General features: G+C 35.8%; 2 protein-coding genes across 2 annotated transcripts in view; both read left to right on the forward strand.

Annotated features, from left to right (window-relative positions):
• Positions 1 to 26,027, forward strand: part of LOC123550778 (tubby-related protein 4-like) — a 173,407-nt gene that overhangs the window by 120,663 nt on the left and 26,717 nt on the right. The window contains exon 10 of the mRNA XM_053540064.1: positions 529 to 756. Within this exon, the coding sequence (XP_053396039.1) occupies positions 529 to 756 (228 nt within the window). The remainder of the gene's footprint in view (positions 1 to 528; positions 757 to 26,027) is intronic.
• On the forward strand, positions 2,980 to 5,718 carry LOC128556132 (piggyBac transposable element-derived protein 4-like). The gene is made up of 2 exons (XM_053540065.1): positions 2,980 to 3,212; positions 3,594 to 5,718. Exons 1-2 carry the CDS (start codon positions 2,988 to 2,990, stop codon positions 5,067 to 5,069), a joined length of 1,701 nt encoding a protein of 566 aa, XP_053396040.1. The 5' UTR covers positions 2,980 to 2,987; the 3' UTR covers positions 5,070 to 5,718.

Raw genomic sequence — 26,027 nt, forward strand, 5'->3', positions numbered from 1 at the left:
GCAACCAATGTAGATCATGATCTGCATGGTTTGCTATTCAGCCAGTATCTTTTTTGTAAGCACCCCTTTTAACAGTTAATGGTACTGTCCAAATTGAAAGATGGGCAAGTTCATTATACAAATTTAGTTGGGTAAGAGTTCATAAATTTAACCTTAAGTTGAAATCCACAAATTCATATGCCAGTAAAATAGCAGTTATGGGTAAGTTCATGAAATTCTGTGCCCACAAAATTGAATGTTTTGTTTTTAGTATGTCTTAAGATATTTTGTTCTTAATGTCCAGAGGTGTGTGATACTAACTTTTTGGCAGAGTTCACTAAGTTTACACGGAATTTTTGCGTATACATATTACTGCCAGTACATGATTATCATTTGTTTAGTGAAACAACAAAACAGTTGAACATTTCAGTAGAATATTGATATGCAATATGATTAATTGATGATGTTTTCAGATAATTTGATTGGTGTGTTAGTTTAATGCATGTCTGACAGAATGTACTGTTTCAGTTAATACTGTTTCACTTACAGGGAAAACCTCTTACAGCATTATGTTGGGGACACAGTGACCGACGTTTATTTGTGGCTGCAGGTCATTGTTTACATGTAGCCTGGATTGTGAAACATGTGCCATCATTACAATACCTGTGTCAGCGAAGTGTCCAATGTCTGGTACGCAGTGACTACAATGTGGAGAAGTTGCCATTACCTGTGAAGTTATGCTCAAATGTTCAAGCTCTCTTTACACCCACAATCAAGGTATGCTTAAATGTTCGTGCTTTCTTTATATACACAAATTGAGATATGCTCAAATGTTCAGATTCTCAACACACACAGTCCAGATATGCTCAAATTAACAGGCTGTCTTTATCACCCAAAGTCCAGTTCATGCTCTCTTTACACCCACAACCAAGATATCCTCAATTGCTAGGCTCTATATAAAACCTTTAACAATGTGTGCCAAAATGTTCAGACATTTTACAGCCACAATAATTATTAAGGTATGGTCAAATGTTAATGCCCGCACTATGCGATGCTGTAATGTTTAGGCCCCAGCTTACACTCACAAAGTATGCTCATTTAAAAGCCTCATGGTAGAGTGTCTGCTTTTAATGTTTGAGGCCATAGGTTCACTGCTTGGCTGCTTCTTACCAGAGAAGTGAAAAAATTTTCCTAGTAGTCTTCTTGCTTGGCGCTCAACATTAAGAATAAAGTTTTAGGACTGGTCAGTCCAGTGTCAGTATAATTTTCCTAGGTAGGGGTATCATGTCACGTGTCTACGGCATGATATTCCAGTGAGGCAGCGCTATAATGTTGGGCATTTTGCTCACTGCTACAAGTTAGTAAACACTATCCTTTCCTGACTGCATATTGTTGAAAAAGGCTCTAAACCCAAACACAAACATGGTATGTTGACATATCATGCTCTGTTTACATCCACAGTCAAGGTATGTGCAAATGTCTAGGCTCCTTTTATATCCACTATCAATGTATTCTCTTACATTCAGGCCTCCTTACATCCATAGTCAGGATGAGATTTCTGTTACAGCAAGTAGCCATAAGAGACAAAGTTATATTAACTTTTGTCAGATCTTTCAGTGAAATAAGGCAGTGGTGTTGTTCCAGTTCTGTGTTTAATGATGCAGTACTGATCTGTCTACTACCAGCAAAGTAATAAAAGAGATTACAAACAATTCTTGAATCATTTGTGACTTTCAGAGAAATGGTACAAGGTCTAAGTGAAGATTATAAAGTCAGAAATGGGTTAAGGGCCCAATTTCATAAAAAATATTGACTGATCTTAAAATGCAAAATTTCCATTTTGCTGCGGCATTGTTAAATGAACACAAATTGTAATGTGAATTGCATGAGCCACAGATGGCTCGGCACAATTTCATCAGTTTAAATATGCATTAAACAAAGTTATGGTAAATTAGATATTTTCTGGTATTGGGCTTGTCAAATGTTCAAGGTACAGACAAAGTCAGTTTGATAATGGGTACCAACCTGTCCTTTTATTTAAAGTATTATACATACTAGTGTGTCTTACTACTTCATGCAGCATGGGCGATATATGACCTATTTGTGTCGATTGGCTGTAAAAACCAACTCACTCACACTTCATACAGCAATTCTGTTACAGGAGTTTATTCACATTTCCCTACAATATTCCGCTCAGTGATCCGGAGTGTGAAACATTTCCATAATAGACAATTATAGTTTCCCCCATCAATTTACTGTTCCCGCATGATTTTGTCCTTAAGACACTTTCAGTAATTGGCTTTGAAAACTTGAGAATTTTTGTATTGCTGCATTGTTGGGAATAGAATTGGAGTCTTGGCAGATATCTAGAAGTTTTATCTATACATGCTAATTGACTAGTCGCCAAATGTCCGATCACCTTGCCTGTGATATCACATAGATGGAATGTGACATTTTTGACAAACTAACTTTGAAATGGCTGGCACAATGATGAATAATTTCCTAAATGATTTTAACCATTTACCTCATGTAAGCGCCTCTCGACGCCTTTCACTATTCCCCCATGCAAGTGCCTCTCGACGCCTTATCCTATTACCGCATACAAGCGCTTCTCGACGCCTTTGCAATATTTCCATGGAAGCGCCTCTCGACGCCTCCATTTTTCAATAGCAAAAAACACATATTTCTAAACTTTCTGGAATTCCCCAAGTTGTTGTTTCATAAACAAGTGCATCTTGGGAAACGAACCCGGATGAAAAAACATATGGTTTCTATTTAAAGTTACGCTATAAATAACCTCCAATCGAAGGTGGTATATCCCATATATCACGCGGTATGGAAGTGACGTATATCGGAAATCCGCGTGCCTTATGGGTAATTAGCGTGCCTTATGGGTAGTATATTCAAATATATTGGTGACGTATGACTGAAACATCCAATCGTAAATGATAATTTGTAAAATTTCCCATAAATCACCCGCTAAGTTCATAGTTCAAAGTCAAACCAAAATGGATGCGCTCTTTGAAAGCAGTGACGAAGATTCAATTTATGGCGACGAATTTCATGGGTTTGACCCAACTGATATCGTGCAACCACGCAGACCGATCGATGAGATCGAATCAGACATTGAAGTGAGCGATGTGAGTAGTGTTGAGTCGCCATCGTCGAGCGATGTGTCAGATGACGAGCCTGACAATGATCAAGAATGGACCAACAATTTCACAAATTTCCGGGTAAGCACGGGTCGGCAAAATAATTATGTCGTAGTTTAGAGTGATTTTTTTTTCAGACTTCAATCGTGCTCTGCAGCAATTAATCCTTATTTGTTTGCACAGATATATCTGAACAAAAATACAATAGATGCATGTAACCTCCCAATGTCAAGGTCACAGCTACAAAAAAAAAAAAGCCTGAAAAATGTGTAGCTAAAGTTACGCAGGTCATTTTCTGTGACCGAGTGCCAGAGTGTGGACCGTGAAATTGTTCTCTCACACAGGTGTCTGTTATAAATTATTGAGAAAAAAAGCAAGATATATCTATTTTCTGTTTAGAACCGAAATAAATATACATGTTTTTCAAAATAAACATACATGTTTATCATTTTTTCTTTACAGACTGCTGATTTCCGGGGACAGACAGGTCCAAGACTGCCCGATAACTTTGATGTTCAGACCGCCTCTGCTTTGGACTTCTTCTATCTGCTGTTCCACCCAGCAATGTTCGCAGATATGGCAAGGCACACAAACAATTACGCACGTTGGAAGGCAACGCAGGACCAACCAGATGACAAGTGGGTGGAAACGAATGAAAACGAAATGAAGGCTTTCATCGGAATAAATGTTCTAATGGGTATAAACGCTTTGCCAGAACTGGACATGTATTGGTCGTCAAATCCGTTGGTTGGAAACTCAGCAATACAAAACATTAAGACTTGTAACCGCTTTCAGAAACTGTCCCAATATTTTCACGTATCTGACCGAGCTACAGAACCTCCTCGTGGAAGCCAGAATTATGACCGCCTGTATAAAGTGAAACCTGTGATTCAACACGTGTCAGAAACATTCCTAATGTCATACGATCTTTCACAGCAAGCAGCAGTAGATGAAGCCATGATCAAGTTTACGGGGAAACTATCATTCAGACAATATATGCCGGCTAAGCCAATAAAACATGGAATAAAGATATGGATGTTGTGTGACTCAAATAGTGCATATTTGTCAAAATTTGAGGTGTACTTAGGACGAAACACATACAATGGTGAAAATGGACTAGGCTACAATGTTGTAACGAAACTTACGGACCATCTTAGGCTTACACATAGACATATTTTTTTCGATAACTTTTTTACAAGTGTGCCGTTGATGAAACAGTTACTTGATAATGGACTTTATGCTTGTGGAACAGTTAGAACGAATCGTGTAGGCTTCCCGGCAGAACTGAAAAAGCCGAACAACGTCAAGAACAGGGGTGAATTCAAAGTGCTTCAAAAAGGGGACACTCCATTGACAGCTTCTGTCTGGAAGGACAAAAAACATGTACACCACCTTTCGACACTGAGTCAGCCCGACAAAACACCGCTTGCTACCCGCCGTGCAGGAGCTGATGTGCTTCAGCGGAGACAACCCCACAGTGTTTCGGCATACAACAGGTTTATGGGTGGGGTTGATCTTCACGACCAACTACGCATGAAATATGATGTCGGCAGGAACTCAAAAAAATGGTGGAAGTATTTATTTTGGTTTCTTTTGAACTGTTCCATTGTGAACAGCTTCATAATGTTCAAAATGGTATCCAGACGCATAAACAAGAGGAAACGTTTCAACCATCTGGATTTTCGCTTGGAACTTGTGCGAGATCTAATCGGAGGTTACTCCAAGAGGAAACGAAGTGGAATTGTATTCGATTATCCAGGCCTAGTTGATGCCCAGAACATTCATGGACATGTAAATGGACGATTGCCTGGTCCAAAGAGACGTTGCCAGTATCACATGAAGCAGCTGAACGCAAGGCGCGAGACAGTTTATGGATGTACAGTTTGTAATGTCCATTTATGCAAGGAAGGGTGCCATCACCGGTACCATAACCAGTAAAACTGTGTGAATATCTGTGATAATGAGTGTGTTAATTTTTTGGGTAGAAAATAACATGACTGTTGGAATTTCTAAGTGCAGAATCATGCTCATCTTGGATTATGACAATGGATAATAATTTATACTGGATATATAAGTGTGTAAATAGTGTAAAATATTTATTTAGCAGAAGAACATGTTAGGTATTGAAAGCTTGTGTCTTTGAGGATTATCACGGAAAACTATGTACTTTTTGCAGATATAGAATGTTCAAAGTGTTCGTCTTGGATTATGACAGTGGATAATAATTTATACTGGATATATATTAGTGTGTAAATATGTGTAAATAGTGTATAATATTTATTTGGCAGAAGAACTTGTTAGGTATTGAATGCCATTTTATTTTTTTGTGGATTTAGAATAATGCGATTTTAGGTAAAAAAGGTAACGATGTCCAATTTTCTGACCAATTCAAGTTAGTACACTAGAACTTTTTCGGTTTTCGATGCTTGATATCCATTTGACAAATTTTTTTTACAAATATTTCATTTTCAATAATTGCAAGCAAACAATTATCATTCTTTACCCTTAGTAAATGGATAGTTCAACAGGATCAGAGTAACTTGAACAAGAATGTATATACTTGTTTTATATCAACCATATATGTGTTATTTTGCTCAATTTTGACAGATTTCTGCATTGTTTCTTGAATATAATTCTTAGATAAATAAATGTTAATAAATGTTAAAAATATTTCATTTATTTGCCATGAAATTATATAATTTATAAATAATAACACAGAAAATAAAATTATTAGAACATTTTTATGTTTGTTTCACTTCAAACTGCCATTTTGGGCATTTGTGTTTATTGTACAGTAAAAAAAAAAATACCTTCAGAAAGGAAATTTTTTACCCTAAAAATCTTCTGTTGACACCCAGACCCTAGGATAATTAGAAAATACTGTATTTAAGCTCCAAAGAACATCACTGTAAAATCTGGCCATTTTTTCCAGTACCTTATATGGAGATAGTGTCATGTATTGACTGTCTTATCTATTGGTTACTGATAAGCCTTTACCTGTATGCTGTATTGATAAGGAGTGTCCACTAGGTAAATTCCATATGAGGTAAAGGGTTAACGAGTGTTTTTAGCTCACCTGTCACAAAGTGACAAGGTGAGCTTTTGTGATCGCGCAGTGTCCGTCGTCCGTCGTCCGTCCGTCCGTGCGTCCGTCAGTGCGTGCGTAAACTTTTGCTTGTGACCACTCTAGAGGTCACATTTTTCATGGGATCTTTATGAAAGTTGGTCAGAATGTTCACTTTGATGATATCTAGGTCAAGTTCGAAACTGGGTCACGTGCGGTCAAAATCTAGGTCAGTAGGTCTAAAAATAGAAAAACCTTGTGACCTCTCTAGAGGCCATATATTTCAAAAGATATTCATGAAAATTGGTCAGAATGTTCACCTTGATGATATCTAGGTCAAGTTCGAAACTGGGTCACGTGCCATCAAAAACTAGGTCAGTAGGTCAAATAATAGAAAAACCTTGTGACCTCTCTAGAGGCCATATTTTTCATGGGATCTTTATGAAAGTTGGTCAGAATGTTCACCTTGATGATATCTAGGTCAAGTTCGAAACTGGGTCACGTGCCATCAAAAACTAGGTCAGTAGGTATAAAAATAGAAAAACCTCGTGACCTCTCTAGAGGCCATATATTTCACAAGATCTTCATGAAAATTGGTCAGAATGTTCAACTTGATGATATCTAGGTCAAGTTCGAAACTGGGTCACGTGCCATCAAAAACTCAGTAGGTCAAATATTTAAAAAACCTTGTGACCTTTCTAGAGGCCATATTTTTCATGGGATCTTTATGAAAATTGGTCAGAATGTTCACCTTGATGATATCTAGGTCAAGTTCGAAACTGGGTCACGTGCGGTCAAAAACTAGGTCAGTAGGTCTAAAAATAGAAAAACCTTGTGACCTCTCTAGAGGCCATATATTTCACAAGATCTTCATGAAAATTGGTCAGAATGTTCATCTTGATGATATCTAGGTCAAGTTCGAAACTGGGTCACGTGTGGTCAAAAACTAGGTCAGTAGGTCTAAAAATAGAAAAACCTTGTGACCTCTCTAGAGGCCATATTTTCCATGGGATCTATATGAAAGTTGATCTGAATGTTTATCTTGATGATATCTAGGTCAAATTCGAAAGTGGGTCACGTGCCCTCAAAAACTAGGTCAGTAGGTCAAATAATAGAAAAACCTTGTGACCTCTCTAAAGGCCATATTTTTCAATGGATCTTCATGAAAGTTGGTCTGAATGTTCATCTTGATGATATCTAGGTCAAGTTCGAAACAGGGTCATGTGTGGTCCAAAACTAGGTCAGTAGGTCTAAAAATAGAAAAACCATGTGACCTCTCTAGAGGCCACACTTGTGAATGGATCTTCATAAAAATTGGTCAGAATGTTCATCTTGATGATATCTAGGACAAGTTCGAAAGTGGGTCACGTGCCATCAAAAAGTAGGTCAGTAGGTCAAATAATGAATAAACGTTTTGACCTCTCTAGAGGCCATATTTTTCATGGGATCTGTATGAATGTTGGTCTGAATGTTTATCTTGATGATATCTAGGTCAAGTTTGAAACTGGGTCAACTGCGATCAAAAACTAGGTCAGTAAGTCTTGAAATAGAAAAACCTTGTGACCTCTCTAGAGGCCATACCCTTGAATGGATCTTCATGAAAATTGGTCAGAATGTTCACCTTGATGATATCTAGGTCAAGTTTGAAACTGGGTCACGTGCCTTAAAAAACTAGGTCAATAGGTCAAATAATAGAAAAACCTTGTGACCTCTCTAGAGGCCATATTTTTCAATGGATCTTCATGAAAATTGGTCAGAATTTTTATCTTGATAATATCTAGGTCAAGTTCAAAACTGGGTCACATGAGCTCAAAAACTAGGTCACTATGTCAAATAATAGAAAAAACGACGTTATACTCAAAACTGGATCATGTGGGAAGAGGTGAGCGATTCAGGACCATCATGGTCCTCTTGTTTTATTCCATACAAGACATCATTTTGACTGATAATTTTGCTGAGATGTATATCGACTTTTATGAAACATCTTTTGACAGAAACAAAACTGTTGAGTTTAGAGATTTAAATGGGGCTTTGAATCTGACTTTAGTTAATGGTTTTATAATCAAAATGGTTGGTACAGACTTCACATTTAGTTTGGAGATTCCATTCGAGGTTTATACACTGTTAAATATTTTTGCTTTATTGTCAAGCAAATTCTATATATCAGCTTCTTGTTGTGAAAAAGAATGTTTCCTGATCCATCCTGTATAACTGTTTGTGTCAAAGAAAAGATTTAAAATCCATTGTCTGTTTATTACTAAATAAATGCACACAGCTGTGCATTCTAGTTCATATGTTTATATGTTTAAGCCATTTTTATTTGAATTTGTAATCTTGTACTTTTGGCATGTATTCTGTAAAGCACTCTCAAAATAGTACATGTGCATGAAAAGAGTGCTGTATAAATATGGCATAATAATGATAATATCAGGAAGTAAAACGTAAAACCTTCACTTGAAATACAAGATGCTAAGTTTCAAATGTACCTGTATAGGCTGTACATTTTACCCAGAGTGTCATAATTATCTGGAGTTTGCAACACACTAAACATGTACATTGCAATGATTTATGGGTGATTTTGTGACACACTAAACCTGTATTTGCATTGATTTATGGGTGATTTTGTGACACACTAAACCTGTACATTGCAATGATTTATGGGTGATTTTGTGACATGTTATGGCTGTACATTACAAATGATTTACATTGGATTTTGTGAGACAAAAAATCTGTACATAACAATTATTTATTTGGGATTTTGTGTACAAAACAGTGATTTATTGGGGATTTTGAGACACAGTAAACCTGTACATTACAATGATTTATGGGGGATTTTGTGACATGATAAGCCTGTACATTAAAATGATTTTTGAGGGTGTTTATGACACAAATTCATTAAACCTGTACATTACAATGATTTATGGGGGATTTTGTGACACAGTAAGCCTGTACATTACAATGATTTATGAGGGTGTTTATGACACAATAAGTCTGTACATTACAATGTTCTGTGAGGGAATTTGTGACAGAATAAGCCTGTATATTACAATGTTTTGTGAGAGAGTTTGTGATACAAAAAACCTGTACATTGCAATGATTTATGGGGGATTTTGTGACACAATAAACGTGTGCATTACAGTTGTGAGGGGGTTTGTGACACAATAAACCTGTATATTACAATGATTTGTTGAGGATATTTTGACACAATAAACCTATACATTTCAATGATTTATGGGGGGTTTTGTGACACAATAAATCTGTACATTACAATGATTTATGAGGGAGTTTTTGACACAGTAAACCTGTCCATTATAATGATTTGTGGGGAATCTGTGACACAATAAACCTGTACACTACAATGATTTATTTGGGAATTTGTGACACAATAAACCTGTACATTACAGTGATTTATTTGGGATTTTATGACACAATAAACCTGTACACTACAATGATTTATTTGGGATTTTATGACACAATAAACCTGTACACTACAGTGATTTATTTGGGATTTTGTGACACAATAAACCTGTACATTACAAGGATTTATGTTTTTTTTATGACACAATAAACCTGTACATTACAAGGATTTATAGGGGAGTTTGTGACACAATAAGCCTGTACATTACAATGATTTGTGAGGAAATTTGTGACACAATAAGCTTATACTTTACAATGTTTTATGGGGGATTACCAAATGTAACATTTATAGAAGAAACCTTCTTAATGACATACAAATTTCTACATGTAATTTATGAGTATTTTGTCTTTCATTGCAATATAGCAATATCAGTTTTCTGCAGTTGTACTTAATGAACTGTAGTTTAATTATATAAAAGTTAACACCCCATTTTCATTTTGTTTTTCTATAGTTGCAATATTCTTTATGGGAAGTCTCTGAAAATCTGATATGCTAGAAAATGTCTAAAAACTGCTTTCAAGTAAGTGGATTTTATATGAAATAAAGAACTGCTGGATTTAGTGGTGTTCAGCCTTATGGGCATCATTATGTAACAATGACAGACAGAAAAAAATTTAGGTTAATTTATAAATTGTAATTTTCCCAAGGTTTCGATTAATTAATTTGTGTTCACAATAGGTTTCAGTTAATTAATTATCAGAGTTCATAACAATGAGGCACTGATTTATGTTTTTTCAGTGGCTTCTGCATTTTGATATGGATAGAAGCCATATTGATATCTAGATCTATTCAATTTCTGTGATGAAATAAACTATTATCATGTCTAAAAAGTCTATTTTTACTGAAGTTTTGCTTTTTTTTTTCAAAAAATAATGCGGAAAATATATTTGGACAAAGTCAGTGAGTGACTAGAAGTTTTTGATGGGATAATTGTGTATTGTGAGAGACTGAAACTTGCAGCTGAACGTAAACTGATTTTTGTTTTAATATCATTTAATATTGAAAGTGCTAAAAAACTTTCCCTTCCAGCAGTATGCATTGAAAATCACATAATAGTTATGGTGAATTGATGATAAAACATTATTCTACTTTCTTCGATAACGATGTGCAATATAATCAGCAGTATGCAAATTGTGTCTCAAATTCTTGACTAAATACATATCATTTAGCTGTGTTAATGCACTTGTCTGAGTGCAGAAACAATTTGGCCGAATAGATGTGTTATTTCATGCAACTAAGATATAAAGATAAACAGTATAGCAAATACATGTTCAGAAGAATAATCCCTGGCAGGTAAATCTTTCATTTGAGATGCAGGAACTATGTTAATTTGACAGAAAACAGAAAAGTGTACTAGACAGATAAACTGGACTATGGGTTCTTCATGTGATACGATCATTTTCTAGTCTGCAATTCTGATATTGCCTGCTATTGCAGAAAACAAATTGTGTATTCGCCAATCAAATTATAAATATATATCATCCTCTCAATGGAAGAAATACAGAGATTGTTCCCACAGAAATACAGAGATTGTTCCCACAGAAATACAGAGATGTTTCCCACAGAAATACAGAGATGGTTCCCACAGAAATACAGATGGTTCCCACAGAAATACAGAGATGGTTCCCACAGATATACAGAGATGGTTCCCACAGAAATACAGAGATTGTTCCCACAGAAATACAGAGATGGTTCCCACAGAAATACAGAGATAGTTCCCACACTCAGAAACTAAACAACTTCAGTTTGGAGGCCAGTCTTGGAATGCTGTCTTGCCGTAGGTTGATTTCAAATTTGATATTAGAGGTAACCAGTCTGATGCAGGAGGTTTGAGACTGATCCATAAACTCCGATGTATTACATTGTACCAAGTTTTGTGTGGGCATTTGTATTTCAGTGAGGTTCACCTGTAATTTTGAACAAATCTGTCCATACTATGGTCCAGAGTTCATCACTGCATTTTCAGGAATGGATGGACACCGGGGAATGGAGTATTTCCATATTCTGCTTATCTTGAAAAAAAAAGTTCTTCAGAGACTAGTATTAACTGTTTCAGTTTAATTTCCCTCAGGTTTCATTCAATTAATCAATGTCTGCCCACAAATTGAGACACTGATTTATGTCCTTTCAATGACATGCACAACTTGATAAATACGAAACAGTGGTCAGCTTAACCTTTTATATGTGATCTTTGTTTTACATATTATGCCATGTTGTTACTTTGTAAATGACCATAATTCTACCATCCTCTAATTATACTGTAACAGGCTGAAAATACTTCAGGCCTGACTGGGAATCGAACCCGGGACCTCTCACACCTAAGGCGGACACTCTACCACGTCGCTATAAAAGCTAGCTCAATAGCAAGGAAGTATAAGTGCACCCTTATACTCTACCCTACTACATACACCCCCTCCATTTTAGAATTCGTCCTCGAATTCCAGGAGTTTGAACCTCTGTGGGACGTTCCAAGGTGTCCATTCATATCTACTCGTGAGTTATTTACGTTGGGCGCCAAATGTAACAGGCTGAAAATACTTCAGGCCTGACCGGGAATCGAACCCGGGACCTCTCACACCTAAGGCGGACACTCTACCACGTCGCTATAAAAGCTAGCTCAAAAGCAAGGAAGTATAAGTGCACCCTTATACTCTACCCTACTACAATACCAACCCTTAATTCTACCACCCGATAATTAACCACCCTCACACAGTTATCAAGGAGATTTGCAGAAGACGATACACATGCATACAAGTTTCACTTTAATACTTCAAAAACTATTCTAGGTGTTGTAATAAGAAGTGTATTCTATGGATCACAGTGTAATCGGAAAACACCATAATTCTGTCTTCTTAACTAATGAAAATGCATTTGTCAGGAAAGAATCCTTCTATATTTCAGTAAGGATATTTGTCTCAAAATAGATAATTACGCTCTAATGGTGTCCTAAATACTGAAAGATTAACAAATTATTGATGATGCGATCAGTTCATCACAATAAACTGTGAAATATAGCTGCAGGCATTCTCATGGGTACTGCATACTCTAATGTCATTTTCACTCAAGGGTTTTTATGTGTAACAAAAATTAGAAAAGAAATGAAAAACTAATTCCACAATTTTTAAACACACTGACCTTCAGATCGAACAATGAGAAAAAAGAAATTTTTAGATGCTATATTTTTTAAGAAGGTTTTGAAACTTAGTTACTGACAGATTATATGTTATGGAAACACATAAGAATTAGATGTTTTTACTTATTTTTCCATTCAAGTTTCAAAAATAAGGGGTACCAGAGATAAACTGCTGTAGTTATTATAAAGCTTTGTATTTAAGGACTGTTAAGTAGGTATTTCTTTGTGGTGTATTGGTCAAGAAAACAGGAAAATGTTAATTGCTGCAGCACACCAGGTTCGATTCCCAACTTGAGCATGTTTTTTTATGCCCCCGGCATCTACTGATGCGGGAGGCATATAGTGATTGTCCTGTCCGTACACGATTGGTACCTTAGGTGGTAGGAGGTATGACCTAGGACAATAGAAATCCTTTGTATTCATTCCATAACCACTTAATTCTTTTGTTCCTTAAGTGGTCATTCTATTGTTTTCAAACAATGGAATGACCACCTAATACATAAATCGTATGGGTGTCCGTCCCTTAGTCCGTCCGTACGAGGTTAACCAAATGGGACCGTTTCCTCTAGCATCAATACCTCTTACTAGAATGACTTGATACTAATGCAGATGTAACCTGTGACCATTCCTCATCTTCAGACATCACCTGACCTCAGTTTGACCTTGACCTCATTTTGGACTTAGAGTTACCTGAATCATAAGGTGCAAAATCTATCGACAAGGATGCCACCGGGGGCATCAAGCGTTTATTGAACGCAGCTTCTTGTTTTTTTTCTTGATTTGGCATTTTTAAGATAGTTTAGAAACAAAAACTCATGTTCAAAAGTTTATAATATGACCAAGAAAGATCATTTTAGCCAAATTCCGGAGGTCAGTGCCTTTAAATTGATTTATCACCCATGTTTTTAGAATTTTTCTAAATATCAATAAATTTTATTGAAAGTTATTACCATGATGTGTTTATTAAATGGTGATTTTACATTTCTTGTTACTTAGATATTTTTGTTGACTTTATTTGAGTTGTTGTTTATATGACTGCTTGTGTAAGACAGGGTTTTCCCAAACCCGAGGGGCAGAATGGAATGGAAAACCGAGCACTAGCACTCATGATAGATCATTTTTTTTGCCTGCTTTTGATATTGTTTCAATATTTTCAAGGATATAAATTAAAAATTGCTCATACACTATGACTTCATATTAGGACGTCAAATTGTGACATCAATATGCATGTGTGTAGTTCTCCTACCCGGATAACCTTGTCTTTCTTCGCGTGGTAGGCAAGAATTTAAAATCAACAGATTACAGTATCAATTAACATTCCGTTGACATTGACAACATGTTGTGCTGCATGATGTAAATATTTGACAAATTTCTGAACAAATTATTGAAAGTGTCATTTTGGACAAAATGACCAGAGAGAAGAAAATTGATAAAGGAAAGTATAATTGTCTTTTATTGAAATATGGAAGTTTCTTGGGGAATATTTTGTGGTAATTAGACAGTGGGTAAAACCTTTCTTGCATCATAAAAGTGCAATATAACAAAAAGTGTACAAATGCATCTGAAATCTCTCAACAAGTGTGCAGCAGCAAATTTAATAAAATTACAGAAATCAAAATTACCTTATTTGGCCTCTCTCTAGTATGTATAATTTTATGAACTATCGAAATGTGTTTGAATTATCGGCAGTTCAAGCTATCAAACAATATACACTATGGGACCTGATGATGAGTTTAAGGGAAGGGTGGTTTACGAATTAAGCGAGTTTGACTGTAATATGCTTATTTTGTGCAATCCATAATTCTTGTGTATTTTACATATTTTCCTTAGTGGGTCATAGTTAAATAATCACTTTATTTTTTTATCGTTGTCCAAGATGTCTGTCTGTTGTATGACATAAGACATGGAAAAGATCACATTACACAGTCTAAGAATATATTTATATAGTAGTATAATCTATATATCTGAATGTCTTGGTTGCACATAAAAAATCAGAGATATTCTTGAAGTACTTAAATTTCATGTACAGTGTTTGTTGTCAGCAAGTGAAAATGATATATGTTTTAGTCGACTTCCTTGCAATGCTAAATGCCAGCTACTAATATGTAGTGTATAAGGCAAATATCTAGGACTAGCATTATGTAGTCAGGTGGTCATTGAGTATATCACAATCATAGTTGATATAGTGGACGCAACTTGACCCCGATGGTTGACCTTTGCATTATAATACATAATAAGGCACAACCTATTATTGAAAAGGAGTGTACGTAAAAAACGAGCTGCACGAAAAAAAGGAAATATAAATTTGTGTAAATATAAATTAGTGTATTTAAAGTTTTAACTGATCAAATATAATAGGGTTATTATAACAGTAGATTGATCTGGGACTTAGTATTCGGCTTGAGTGGATTTTGCAAAATCCACGAGAGCCGAATACTAAGTCCAAGATCTAGCTACTGTTATAATGACCCTTTTATTGTATACCTTTACCATTTTGATTCTTGTTTTGTTCTTGAACGCCATCTTCAATGTTTATCGATACTAAATGGAACTTAGTGAAGTTTTTATGTGCGCTATTTATAGAAATGTGTCGGGTCATGCATATTTATGAAAATAGTCCGGCAGCATACAATACGGAAGGTATAATACGGAATTTAAGAGGTACAATACGGAATTTTTGTCTGTCTGTTCATATTTAATTGTGAAATACAAGCCGATTTTTTACAGAATTTATATAGGTATATAATAAAAGTATATATACGTTGATACTGCACTGTATACAAACTAATTCAATATAAATATACACGGCTACCCTAAGCACCCTTGATTTCTACATTGAAATAATCGATATGAATAATCAGCCTAAGGTCAACCATCGCGGTCAAGTTGCGACTGCTATACACACACTGTCTAATATATATTTTAACTAAATATGCCTATTTAATATAAATAGATATCAGTGTATATATTGTGGATAATGAAGTAAAACATTAGCACCTGGGATCACATCTTACTGATTTTCATGAAGAGCTGAACATTAAAATCATTAATTTTAATCCGTTTGCTGGAATTGTTACTTTTGCCAAAGTAATAAAATACAATTTTTATTTTATTACAAATATTTCATGACTAATTCAAACAGAGTCTAGTGTTGTTTTGCTTGGTTGTATTTTGTGCTTCCATATAGGTTTTATTTCCTGTTGGTAACGTAATTTCTACAACATTTTTATCGAGCTCACTTGCGGAAGACATAGTTGTCCAGATGGCTGTTCTGTGTATGTGCGTCCATCAGTCCGGATTTGTTTGTCTGGACCATGACATTGACATGCATAGAGCAATCTTGTTTATATTTGGCATGAATGTTAACCTCAGTGAGACAGAGTGTCCTGCGCAAACCCCAGGTTCCTTTCTCGAAGGTCAAGGTCACAGTTGGAGGTCAAAGGTCATGTCAGATCTTGTCTGGCCCAAAACTTTGACATGCTGTGAGGAATCCTGTTTATATTTGGCATGAATGTTTAACTCAATGAGATGGAGTGTCATGTGCAAACCATAGGTTCTTACCTCAAAGATCAAGGTCACAGTTAGGGGTCAAAGGGCGGGCTCAACATGTTGCCCATGGGCATCTAGTTATATGATAAAATAGGTTCAAATTTTCCTTCCAAATAATGCATGTTGTACAGTGTATTGAGAATCAGTGTCATCCATTATAGAATAAGCAGTGTTTTGTAATATATATAGGTACTGAAATATTCTTAAGTTTATATATCAGTAGAAGACCTTGAAACTCCACTCATGATGGAAAGTGGCCTGGAATCAATGAATGTACTTGGTCCAATCTCTTTTCAATATCAGTAATACAAATGTATATAAAATCCCACAAAGTTATTTGTCTAAAATTATACAAGTGGAATATCATTTTAGAAAGATAAATCAAGTTGAATTAGATCAGTATTCAAGATAATTTGCCAAGAAAATGTTCATTAGACAATACACATTTTTAGTTGCGTTTAACAAGTTTGTTTGATCAGGATAATGTTGGTATACTTGAGCCTTACCATGCTGAATTTCTATAATGAACTTGTCCATCTTTTGATTTGGACAGTACCATTAACTGTTAAAAGGGGTGCATACCAAAGACATACTGAATGTGCAGGCTGATCATGATCTAAACTGGTCACAAATGCAGAATCGTGTCCAGCATGATAAGGGTTAAACCTGTATGCCTTGGTTTAAACGGTATTTATTGATATAGTTACAATTGTTACAATTATACAAACATAGAGGATTGAGTAGGAAGCTATAAGCTTTTTTAGAAACTCTCTCCCTATATATAATGTATGCCTTGTTAAAGATGATTGCAATATGTATATGAAAATACTGCTTCATCTCATGAATGTGTATGTTTCTTAAAGTACTGTCTTCTAATAAGATAGGTAGTACTTTGTCTGCACAAGAAGAAATAATATTGTTTGATATACTTAACAGTTCGATTTACTTGATTAAAAAATTTTGATATATGAAAAAGGAGAACTTGCATATTTCCAAAATTAGTAATTTAACTTACTCTTTATTGTTTTTTTATTTCTAAAATGAAATATTAATACCTATAAAGAGATGCTTTAACCTTTCACAAATGGAAGACACTTCACTTCAAAAATAAAAGTTGGCAAGTTACAGAAAATTTCAGGTTATGTGGCATACAGCCTAACAAAAAGCCATAGCTACATATTAAAGATGAAAATCCTTGAGATGATTTCTCCAGAACCTATTTAGGATAGACAAAGTTTCTGAAACTATATTACTCCTATGACCACATCTCATGTTTGAGCAAATTTGTTTTGTTAGCAATTTACCTAATCGGACAGGATTCCAATAAAGATTAGGCAACCCAATAAACCAATAAAGAAAAGAATATCCTTGTGTTTTTCGGACACTTTCTAAACAGATTACCAAAATACAAGACAACAAGATTACATCAAAATAAAATTTTCTCCCCGATGTTGTGAGGAAATAATGAGTTTGGCAAACATAAAATACAAAAAAAAAATTAAATGATATAATACCTTTGGTTACTAATCATCATTTTATGAAATACGCTTTGTCAAAAAATTTAATACTTCATAAAATTTTCAAAAATTTGAAAATTCTGTTGCTGCCTGAAGAAGCCCAACACCTAATTAGTAAAACTAGGAATAAAAGCTTTATTCTGAATTGAAAAAATAATCAGAGGAGATAATTTTTTCTGTTGACTACAGTATTTCTTTTCATAGTTACTGTTTGAATTTTGCAAGGTTAAGATAGTTTTTGAGACTATTCTAATGGTTTCCCAGCTTGTTGTCCAAAATAAGCTTATTTCCATCTAAATCTCTTTCTGAAAATAAATTCAAAATTCCTCAGTATATTTTAGAAAATTAAAAATTTCCAATAAGTACCATCGGAGTTCTTTGGAATATCTGTAATAGGGACTCGGTCCTACCTATTTTCGTTGCAAAGTGACGAAAATCAGGATCAATCCCATTCCCTCTACGGTAACATGCGATATACCGAATAATATATATATACTATCGAATTAAAAAATGTGTACTTTTGGCATGTGCACAGAGCGTCTGACTTTGGATTTATTTGGAAGAATACGCTTTTTCCTTGTGCCTAATAAGCATCCACATAACTTGTCCAAACCGCAATGTCTTGCACATCAATACAAATATGGGCACTGTTGTTTTTATTCCAAAATCTACCCTTAAATTGATAGGGAATCGATCCTGTGCGAAAGGACGAAAATCGGTTATGGCAAGCCAGTTGTCCAATAATTACGTGAACCCTAGTTCACGGTCGAAAAACTAGAATTAACGATCGATAAACTAGGTTTTTCAAACGTAAAACTAGGTTTTTCGAATACTAACCTATATTTTCGAGCGAAAACATAGGATAATGCCGTGAACCATAGTTCACACTCGTATATGTAGGTTCACGATTGTAAACCCCAGTTCACGGTCGTAAACATAGGTTCACGTTCGTAAACTATGGTTTATGAGCGTGAACCGGGGTTTACGAGCGTAAACATAGGATAACGATCGTAAACATAGGATAACGACCAAAACTCATAGTTCAATCGAGAAACCTAGTTTATCAAACGTAAACCATGGTTTACGGTCGATATATTAGGATTATAGAATCAACAACGAATTTCGGGCGTGAACATGGGTTTACGGCCATGAACCTATGTTTACGGACGTGAACCTATGTTTACGACCGTGAACCATAGTTTACGGACCTGAACCTATATTTTCGAGCGTGAACCTATGTTTACGAACGTGAACTTGGGTTTACGAGCGTGAACTTAGGCTTACGTTCGATAAACCAAGTTTTTCGAACGTAAAACCATGTTTTTCAAATACTAACCTATTTTTTCGAGCGAAAACATAGGATAACAACGTAAACCATAGTTCACGCTCGTAAACCCAAGTTTATGGTCGTAAACATAAGATAACGACCGAAATTCATAGTTCAATCGAGAAACCTAGTTTATCGAACGCAAACCATGGTTTACGATTGATATACTAGGATTATGAAATCAACTATAAATTTCGGCCGTAAACCTATGATTACGGTCGTGAACCTATATTTACGAGCGTGAACCTAGGTTTACGGCCGTGAAATACAGTTTTATCTTCGTAAAACTGTGTTTATCAATTTGTAACTATGTGGCAAGCCAATTGTCCAATAATTACGTGAACCCTAGTTCACGGTCGAAAAACTAGGATTAACGATCGATAAACTAGGTTTTTCGAACGTAAAACTAGGTTTTTCGAATACTAACCTATATTTTCGAGCGAAAACATAGGATAACGCCGTGAACCATAGTTCACGCTCGTAAATGTAGGTTCACGATTGTAAACCCCAGTTCACAGTTGTAAACATAGGTTCACGTTCGTAAACTATGGTTTACGGGCGTGAACCGGGGTTTACGAGCGTAAACATAGGATAACAATCGTAAACATAGGATAACGACCGAAACTCATTGTTCAATCGAGAAACCTAGTTTATCAAACGTAAACCATGGTTTACGGTCGATATATTAGGATTATAGAATCAACAATGAATTTCGGGCGTGAACATGGGTTTACGGACAGGAACCTATGTTTACGGACGTGAACCTATGTTTACGACAGTGAACCATAGTTTACGGACCTGAACCTATATTTTCGAGCGTGAACCTATGTTTACGAATGTGAACTTGGGTTTACGAGCGTGAACTTAGGTTTACGTTCGATAAACCAGGTTTTTCAAATACTAACCTATTTTTACGAGCGAAAACATAGGATAACGTGGTAAACCATAGTTTACGCTCGTAAACGTTGGTTCATGTTCGTAAACCCATGTTTACGGTCGTAAACATAGGATAACGACCGAAATTCATAGTTCAATCGAGAAACCTAGTTTATCGAACGTAAACCTGGGTTCACGAGCGTAAACTATGGTTTACGCCCGGTATCTGATGTTTTCATTCGAAAATATAGGTTAGTATTTGAAAAACCTAGTTTTACGTTCGAAAAACCTAGTTTATCGATCGTTAATCCTAGTTTTTCGACCGTGAACTGGGGTTCACGTAATTATTGGACAATTGGCTTGCCATATATGGTAATGTGCAATATACCGAATGAGATATTTACTGTCGACTTGAAAAATGTGTACTGCGGTCCGTGCTGTCATTAGACAATTCTTTTCAAATGTTATGGGATGAGTTGAAGTGGGATTGATTCCTGATTGAGGCAGTGCCTTATTTCATATTATGAATGGCGTTGACTTATATTTAAAGAGAAACCAGTGAAGAAACTTTACGGAAAAAAAAGATTGATCTGAAACAGTTTGAATGTCTTTCCATTAAATAAGTATATTTCCACCATAATAAAGACAGTCTCAGTGTCTGATTCAGAAATTTCTCAAGTGTGGGACTGTCCTCATGGGGTCCTTCATGCTTTGGCTAATATTCTTGCTTTAGATGGCATGAAATATAATCTGTCAGCTCAAATTAACTTGTTTCTTCTGTCAGACTGATGTAATAATACAGTAAAATAATATATATCTGGTCAGGGATTTCAGACACATTTACTAATGCTGTAGAACTGATCAGTTTTGCAATGTTGAAATGTTTGTGATTTTTACACCCTCTCTGTTTGGAACTGTTCTGCTATGTCCCTCAGTTAACATATTCACCAAACATTTCCTTTGCTCAATACACTTCAGGAAGTGTAAAATGTTTGCACTACTGAAATGTGCAACTTGTCATTTCTTGTTGAAGCTAGAAGTTATACTCTACACGGTATTAATATAATTGTGGAGATATGATTCCATTTTCACAAGACGTTCAAAGTGTATCCAAAATGAGACTTGGGTTTCTTATAGTTGTGATTGAAAATACATCAGTCAGTGCCTTAGTGGTGGGAAACATTGATTAATTAGTTGAAACCTTGAGGGAAATTACAGTTTATCCATTAGTCTCAGTCAGTCAAGTGTTTGTTTTTAAGATGCCCAAGTTTATAACTTCCTGAACTTCCTTAAGACATTACAGACAGACAAAAGCCCATTCACAACCCTCCCACCAAATGTATGCTTTCATAAAAAAACTCCATTTGTCTCATTACTTTTCAGTATTAACAGATTGTTAGCTCACCTGATCCAAGGGTTCAGGGTGAGCTATTGTGAACCAAAGGTTTGTGGTGAGCTGTTGCTAAGCAAAGATTCATGGTGAGCTGTTGTTAAGCAAAGGTTCTGGTTGAGCTATTGTTAAGCAAATATTCTGGTTAACCTATTGTTAGCAAAGGTTCTGGTTGAGCTATTGTTAAACAAATATTCTGGGTGAGCTATTGTTAAGCAAATATTCTGGGTGAGCTATTGTTAAGCAAAGTTTCTGGTTGAGCTATTGTTAAGCAAAGGTTCTGGTTGAGCTATTGTTAAGCAAAGGTTCTGGTTGAGCTATTGTTAAGCAAATATTCTGGGTGAACTATTGTTAAGCAAAGGTTCTGGTTGAGCTATTGTTAAGCAAAGGTTCTGGTTGAGCTATTGTTAAGCAAAGGTTCTGGTTGAGCTATTGTTAAGCAAATATTCTGGGTGAGCTATTGTTAAGCAAAGGTTCTGGTTGAGCTATTGTTAAGCAAAGGTTCTGGTTGACTTATTGTTAAGCAAATATTCTGGGTGAGCTATTGTTAAGCAATGGTTCTGGTTGAGCTATTGTTAAGCAAAGGTTCTGGTTGAGCTATTGTTAAGCAAATATTCTGGTTGAGCTATTGTTAAGCAAATATTCTGGGTGAGCTGTTGTTAAGCTAAGGTTCTGGTTGAGCTATTGTTAAGCAAAGGTTCTGGTTGAGCTATTGTTAAGCAAATATTCTGGGTGAGCTATTGTTAAGCAAAGGTTCTGGTTGAGTTATTGTTAAGCAAAGGTTCTGGTTGAGCTATTGTTAAGCAAAGGTTCTGGTTGAGCTATTGTTAAGCAAAGGTTCTGGTTGAGCTAATATTAAGCAAAGGTTCTGGTTGAGCTATTGTTAAGCAAAGATTCTGGGTGAGCTATTGTTAAGCAAAGGTTCTGGTTGAGCTATTGTTAAGCAAAGGTTCTGGTTGAGCTATTGTTAAGCAAATATTCTGGGTGAACTATTGTTAAGCAAAGGTTCTGGTTGAGCTATTGTTAAGCAAAGGTTCTGGTTGAGCTATTGTTAAGCAAAGGTTCTGGTTGAGCTATTGTTAAGCAAATATTGTGGGTGAGCTATTGTTAAGCAAAGGTTCTGGTTGAGCTATTGTTAAGCAAAGGTTCTGGTTGACTTATTGTTAAGCAAATATTCTGGGTGAGCTATTGTTAAGCAATGGTTCTGGTTGAGCTATTGTTAAGCAAAGGTTCTGGTTGAGCTATTGTTAAGCAAATATTCTGGTTGAGCTATTGTTAAGCAAATATTCTGGGTGAGCTGTTGTTAAGCAAAGGTTCTGGTTGAGCTATTGTTAAGCAAAGGTTCTGGTTGAGCTATTGTTAAGCAAATATTCTGGGTGAGCTATTGTTAAGCAAAGGTTCTGGTTGAGTTATTGTTAAGCAAAGGTTCTGGTTGAGCTATTGTTAAGCAAAGGTTCTGGTTGAGCTATTGTTAAGCAAAGGTTCTGGTTGAGCTAATATTAAGCAAAGGTTCTGGTTGAGCTATTGTTAAGCAAAGATTCTGGGTGAGCTATTGTTAAGCAAAGGTTCTGGTTGAGCTATTGTCAAGCAAAGGTTCTAGGTGAGCTATTGTCAAGCAAATATTCTGGGTGAGCTATTGTTAAGCAAATATTCTGGGTGAGCTATTGTTAAGCAAAGGTTCTGGGTGAGCTATTGCTAAGCAAAGGTTCTGGTTGAGCTATTGTTAAGCAAATATTGTGGGTGAGCTATTGTTAAGCAAATATCCTGGGTGAGCTATTGTTAAGCAAATACTCTGAGTGAGCCTTTGTTAAGCAAAGATTCTGACTGAGCCATTGTTAAGCAAAGGTTCTGGTGAGCCATTGTTAAGCAAAGATTCTGGCTGAGCCATTGTTAAGCAAATATTCTGGGTGAGCCATTGTTAAGCAAAGATTCTGGGTGAGCCATTGTTAAGCAAAGATTCTGGCTGAGCCATTGTTAAGCAAAGATTCTGGCTGAGCCATTGTTAAGCAAAGATTCTGGCTGAGCCATTGTTAAGCAAATGTTCAGTGTGAAGCATTTGTGATAGTACTTTGTCCATTATCCAGTATAAACTTTCTACTTTGAACAATCTCTTCCCATGAACCACATGAGGACATAATGGATCTCTACCAAATTTGGTCTGTAGTATCATTTATTCTTATGATTCTACTTTGCTTCTTTTCGGGGCTGCCAGAGCTAAAAATAGACAAATCTTTCAATGACTTCTTCTCATGCACCACTTGATTGATCTTAACAAACCTGGTCTGTAGCATGCCTGTTAGGTCCTGTAAGGGGCCAGCAGAGCTAAATGTACAGCTATTTCTTATCAGCTGCTTCATGTTGTTGTTTTTACATGATGCAGTGTCTTATAACATATATTCAAGGTCAGCAGTAAAGATCAGGTGAGCGACTTTGTGCTATCATGGCCCTCTTGCTGCAGTGTGAACCTGAAAATTAGCTGCTATTTTGTGTGTTTGCCTAACTCAATATTTCCTTACAATACTGGGGAGAAAATCTCATTTTGATGTGATCTTTTTGTTTTGTATTTTGGTAATCTGTTCAGAAAGTGTCCGAAAAACACCAAGATTTTCTTTTTGTTATTGGTTTCTTGGTTTGTCTGCCTTGTCTTTATTGGAATCCTGTCTGATTTTGTAAATTGCTAACAAAACAAATTTACTCAGACATGAGATGTGGTGATAGGAGACAGTAAGTCTATCCTAAATAGTTTCTGAGAGCTCTTTATCTTTGACGTGTTTTTGTGGCTTTTTGTCAGGATGTATGCCACCTCACTTGTCAAATTTTCTATATCTTGTCAGCTGGTATTTCTTCAGTGTCCTACAGCTCTAATTATGTTTCCCCAGAATTTGGTTTGGGGAGGGGGCATACTGTTTTTAGCTCGACTATTCGAAGAATAAGTAGAGCTATCCTACTCACCACGGCGTCGGCGTCACACCTTGGTTAAGTTTTTTGTACCAGTCCACATTTTGACAAAGTCTTTTGAGATAAAGCTTTGAAACTTTCAACACTTGTTTACCATCTTCATGGCCAGTTATAGGCAAGAGTACATAACTCCATCAGGGATTTTGGCTGAATTATGGCCCCTTTTGACTTAGAAATCTTGGTTAAGTTTTTCGTACCAGTTCATATTTAGACAAAGTCTTTTGAGATAAAGCTTTGAAACTTTCAACACTTATTTACCATCACCATGTCCAGTTATAGGCAAGGATTTTGGCTGAATTATGGCCCTTTTTGACTTAGAAATCTGGGTTAATATTTCGTACCAGTTCATATTTTGACAAAGTCTTTTGAGATAAAGCTTTGAAACTTTCAACACCTGTTTACCATCACCATGTCCAGTTATAGGCAAGAGTACATAACTCCATCAAGGATTTTGGCTAAATTATGGCCCCTTTTGACTAAGAAATCTTGGTTAAGTTTTTCGTACCATTTCATATTTTTTGTAAGTGTTTGACATATGGCTTTGAAACTTTTATCACTTGTTTAGTATAATAGTCTCTTTCTATATGAAAGAGAACATAACTCTGTCATCTATTTTGGCTGAATTATGGCCCTTTTTGGACTTTGAAATTGGTTCTGTTTTCATACAAGTCCATGTTTTGTCAAAACTATTTGACATATGGCTTTTAAACTTTGAACACTTGTTTATCATTATGATTTCCATCTGTAGGCAAGAGTACATAACTATTTTGACTGAATTATGGCCCTTTTTGGACTTCGAAATTGGCTCATATATTGCCATTTAGTGCAAGACTTATCGAAATCAAAGTAATACAGGAACATTGTTTGTCTAATCTATTTATTTCTTTTGTCTGAATATCCGTGGAAATAATTTTACACCATTCTTCAATCAATTCTTCGAATAGTCGAGCGCGCTGTCATCAGACAGCTCTTGTTTGTCTTTCTGTCCATTACGAAATAGTGGCCAAAATGTAATCTTGTTACCCTCTAAAATGATTTCCAAATAACTCTATATAGATGTTAAGTTACAAATCTGTTAGACAGTTTATTTAACTAAAAGTCAGTTTTAATTTTTCATGAGGATTAAGACGAAACCATTTCTTGTATGGTATATGTACTTGTATTTGTGTTGCGAACAGTTTGTGCTTGGCCGCTAACCATAACAAAATGGAGATATTCGCTTGGACATAAGTTCGCACCCATCACATTCAGTCCCATTCAGGCAAAACAAAATAACAGAAGTAACTGAAAGTTATGTCTCCCACCACACAGTGGTGTGGGAGACATATTGGTTTACTCCAGTCTGTGTGTCTGTGTGTGTGTCTGTCACAAAGCTTGTCCGCACTCTAAGTCGAACATTTCTCATCCGATTTTCACCAAACTTGAACAAAATGTGTTTGACCATAAGACCTCAGCCAAGTTCGATAACTAGCTAAATCGGCCAAGACACTTCGGAATTATGGCTCTTGACAATAATTTATGAATCACCTAGATGCATAAAAATGCTGAAGACTTCATTCTCAAACATGCACCAAAAACAATTCATCTTGTCCGCACTCTAAGTCGAATATTTCTCATCCGATCTTCACCAAACTTGAACAAAATGTGTTTGACCATAAGACCAG

The sequence above is a fragment of the Mercenaria mercenaria genome, chromosome 4, assembly GCF_021730395.1.
Source record: "Mercenaria mercenaria strain notata chromosome 4, MADL_Memer_1, whole genome shotgun sequence".
Taxonomy (NCBI): Eukaryota; Metazoa; Mollusca; class Bivalvia; order Venerida; family Veneridae; genus Mercenaria; species Mercenaria mercenaria.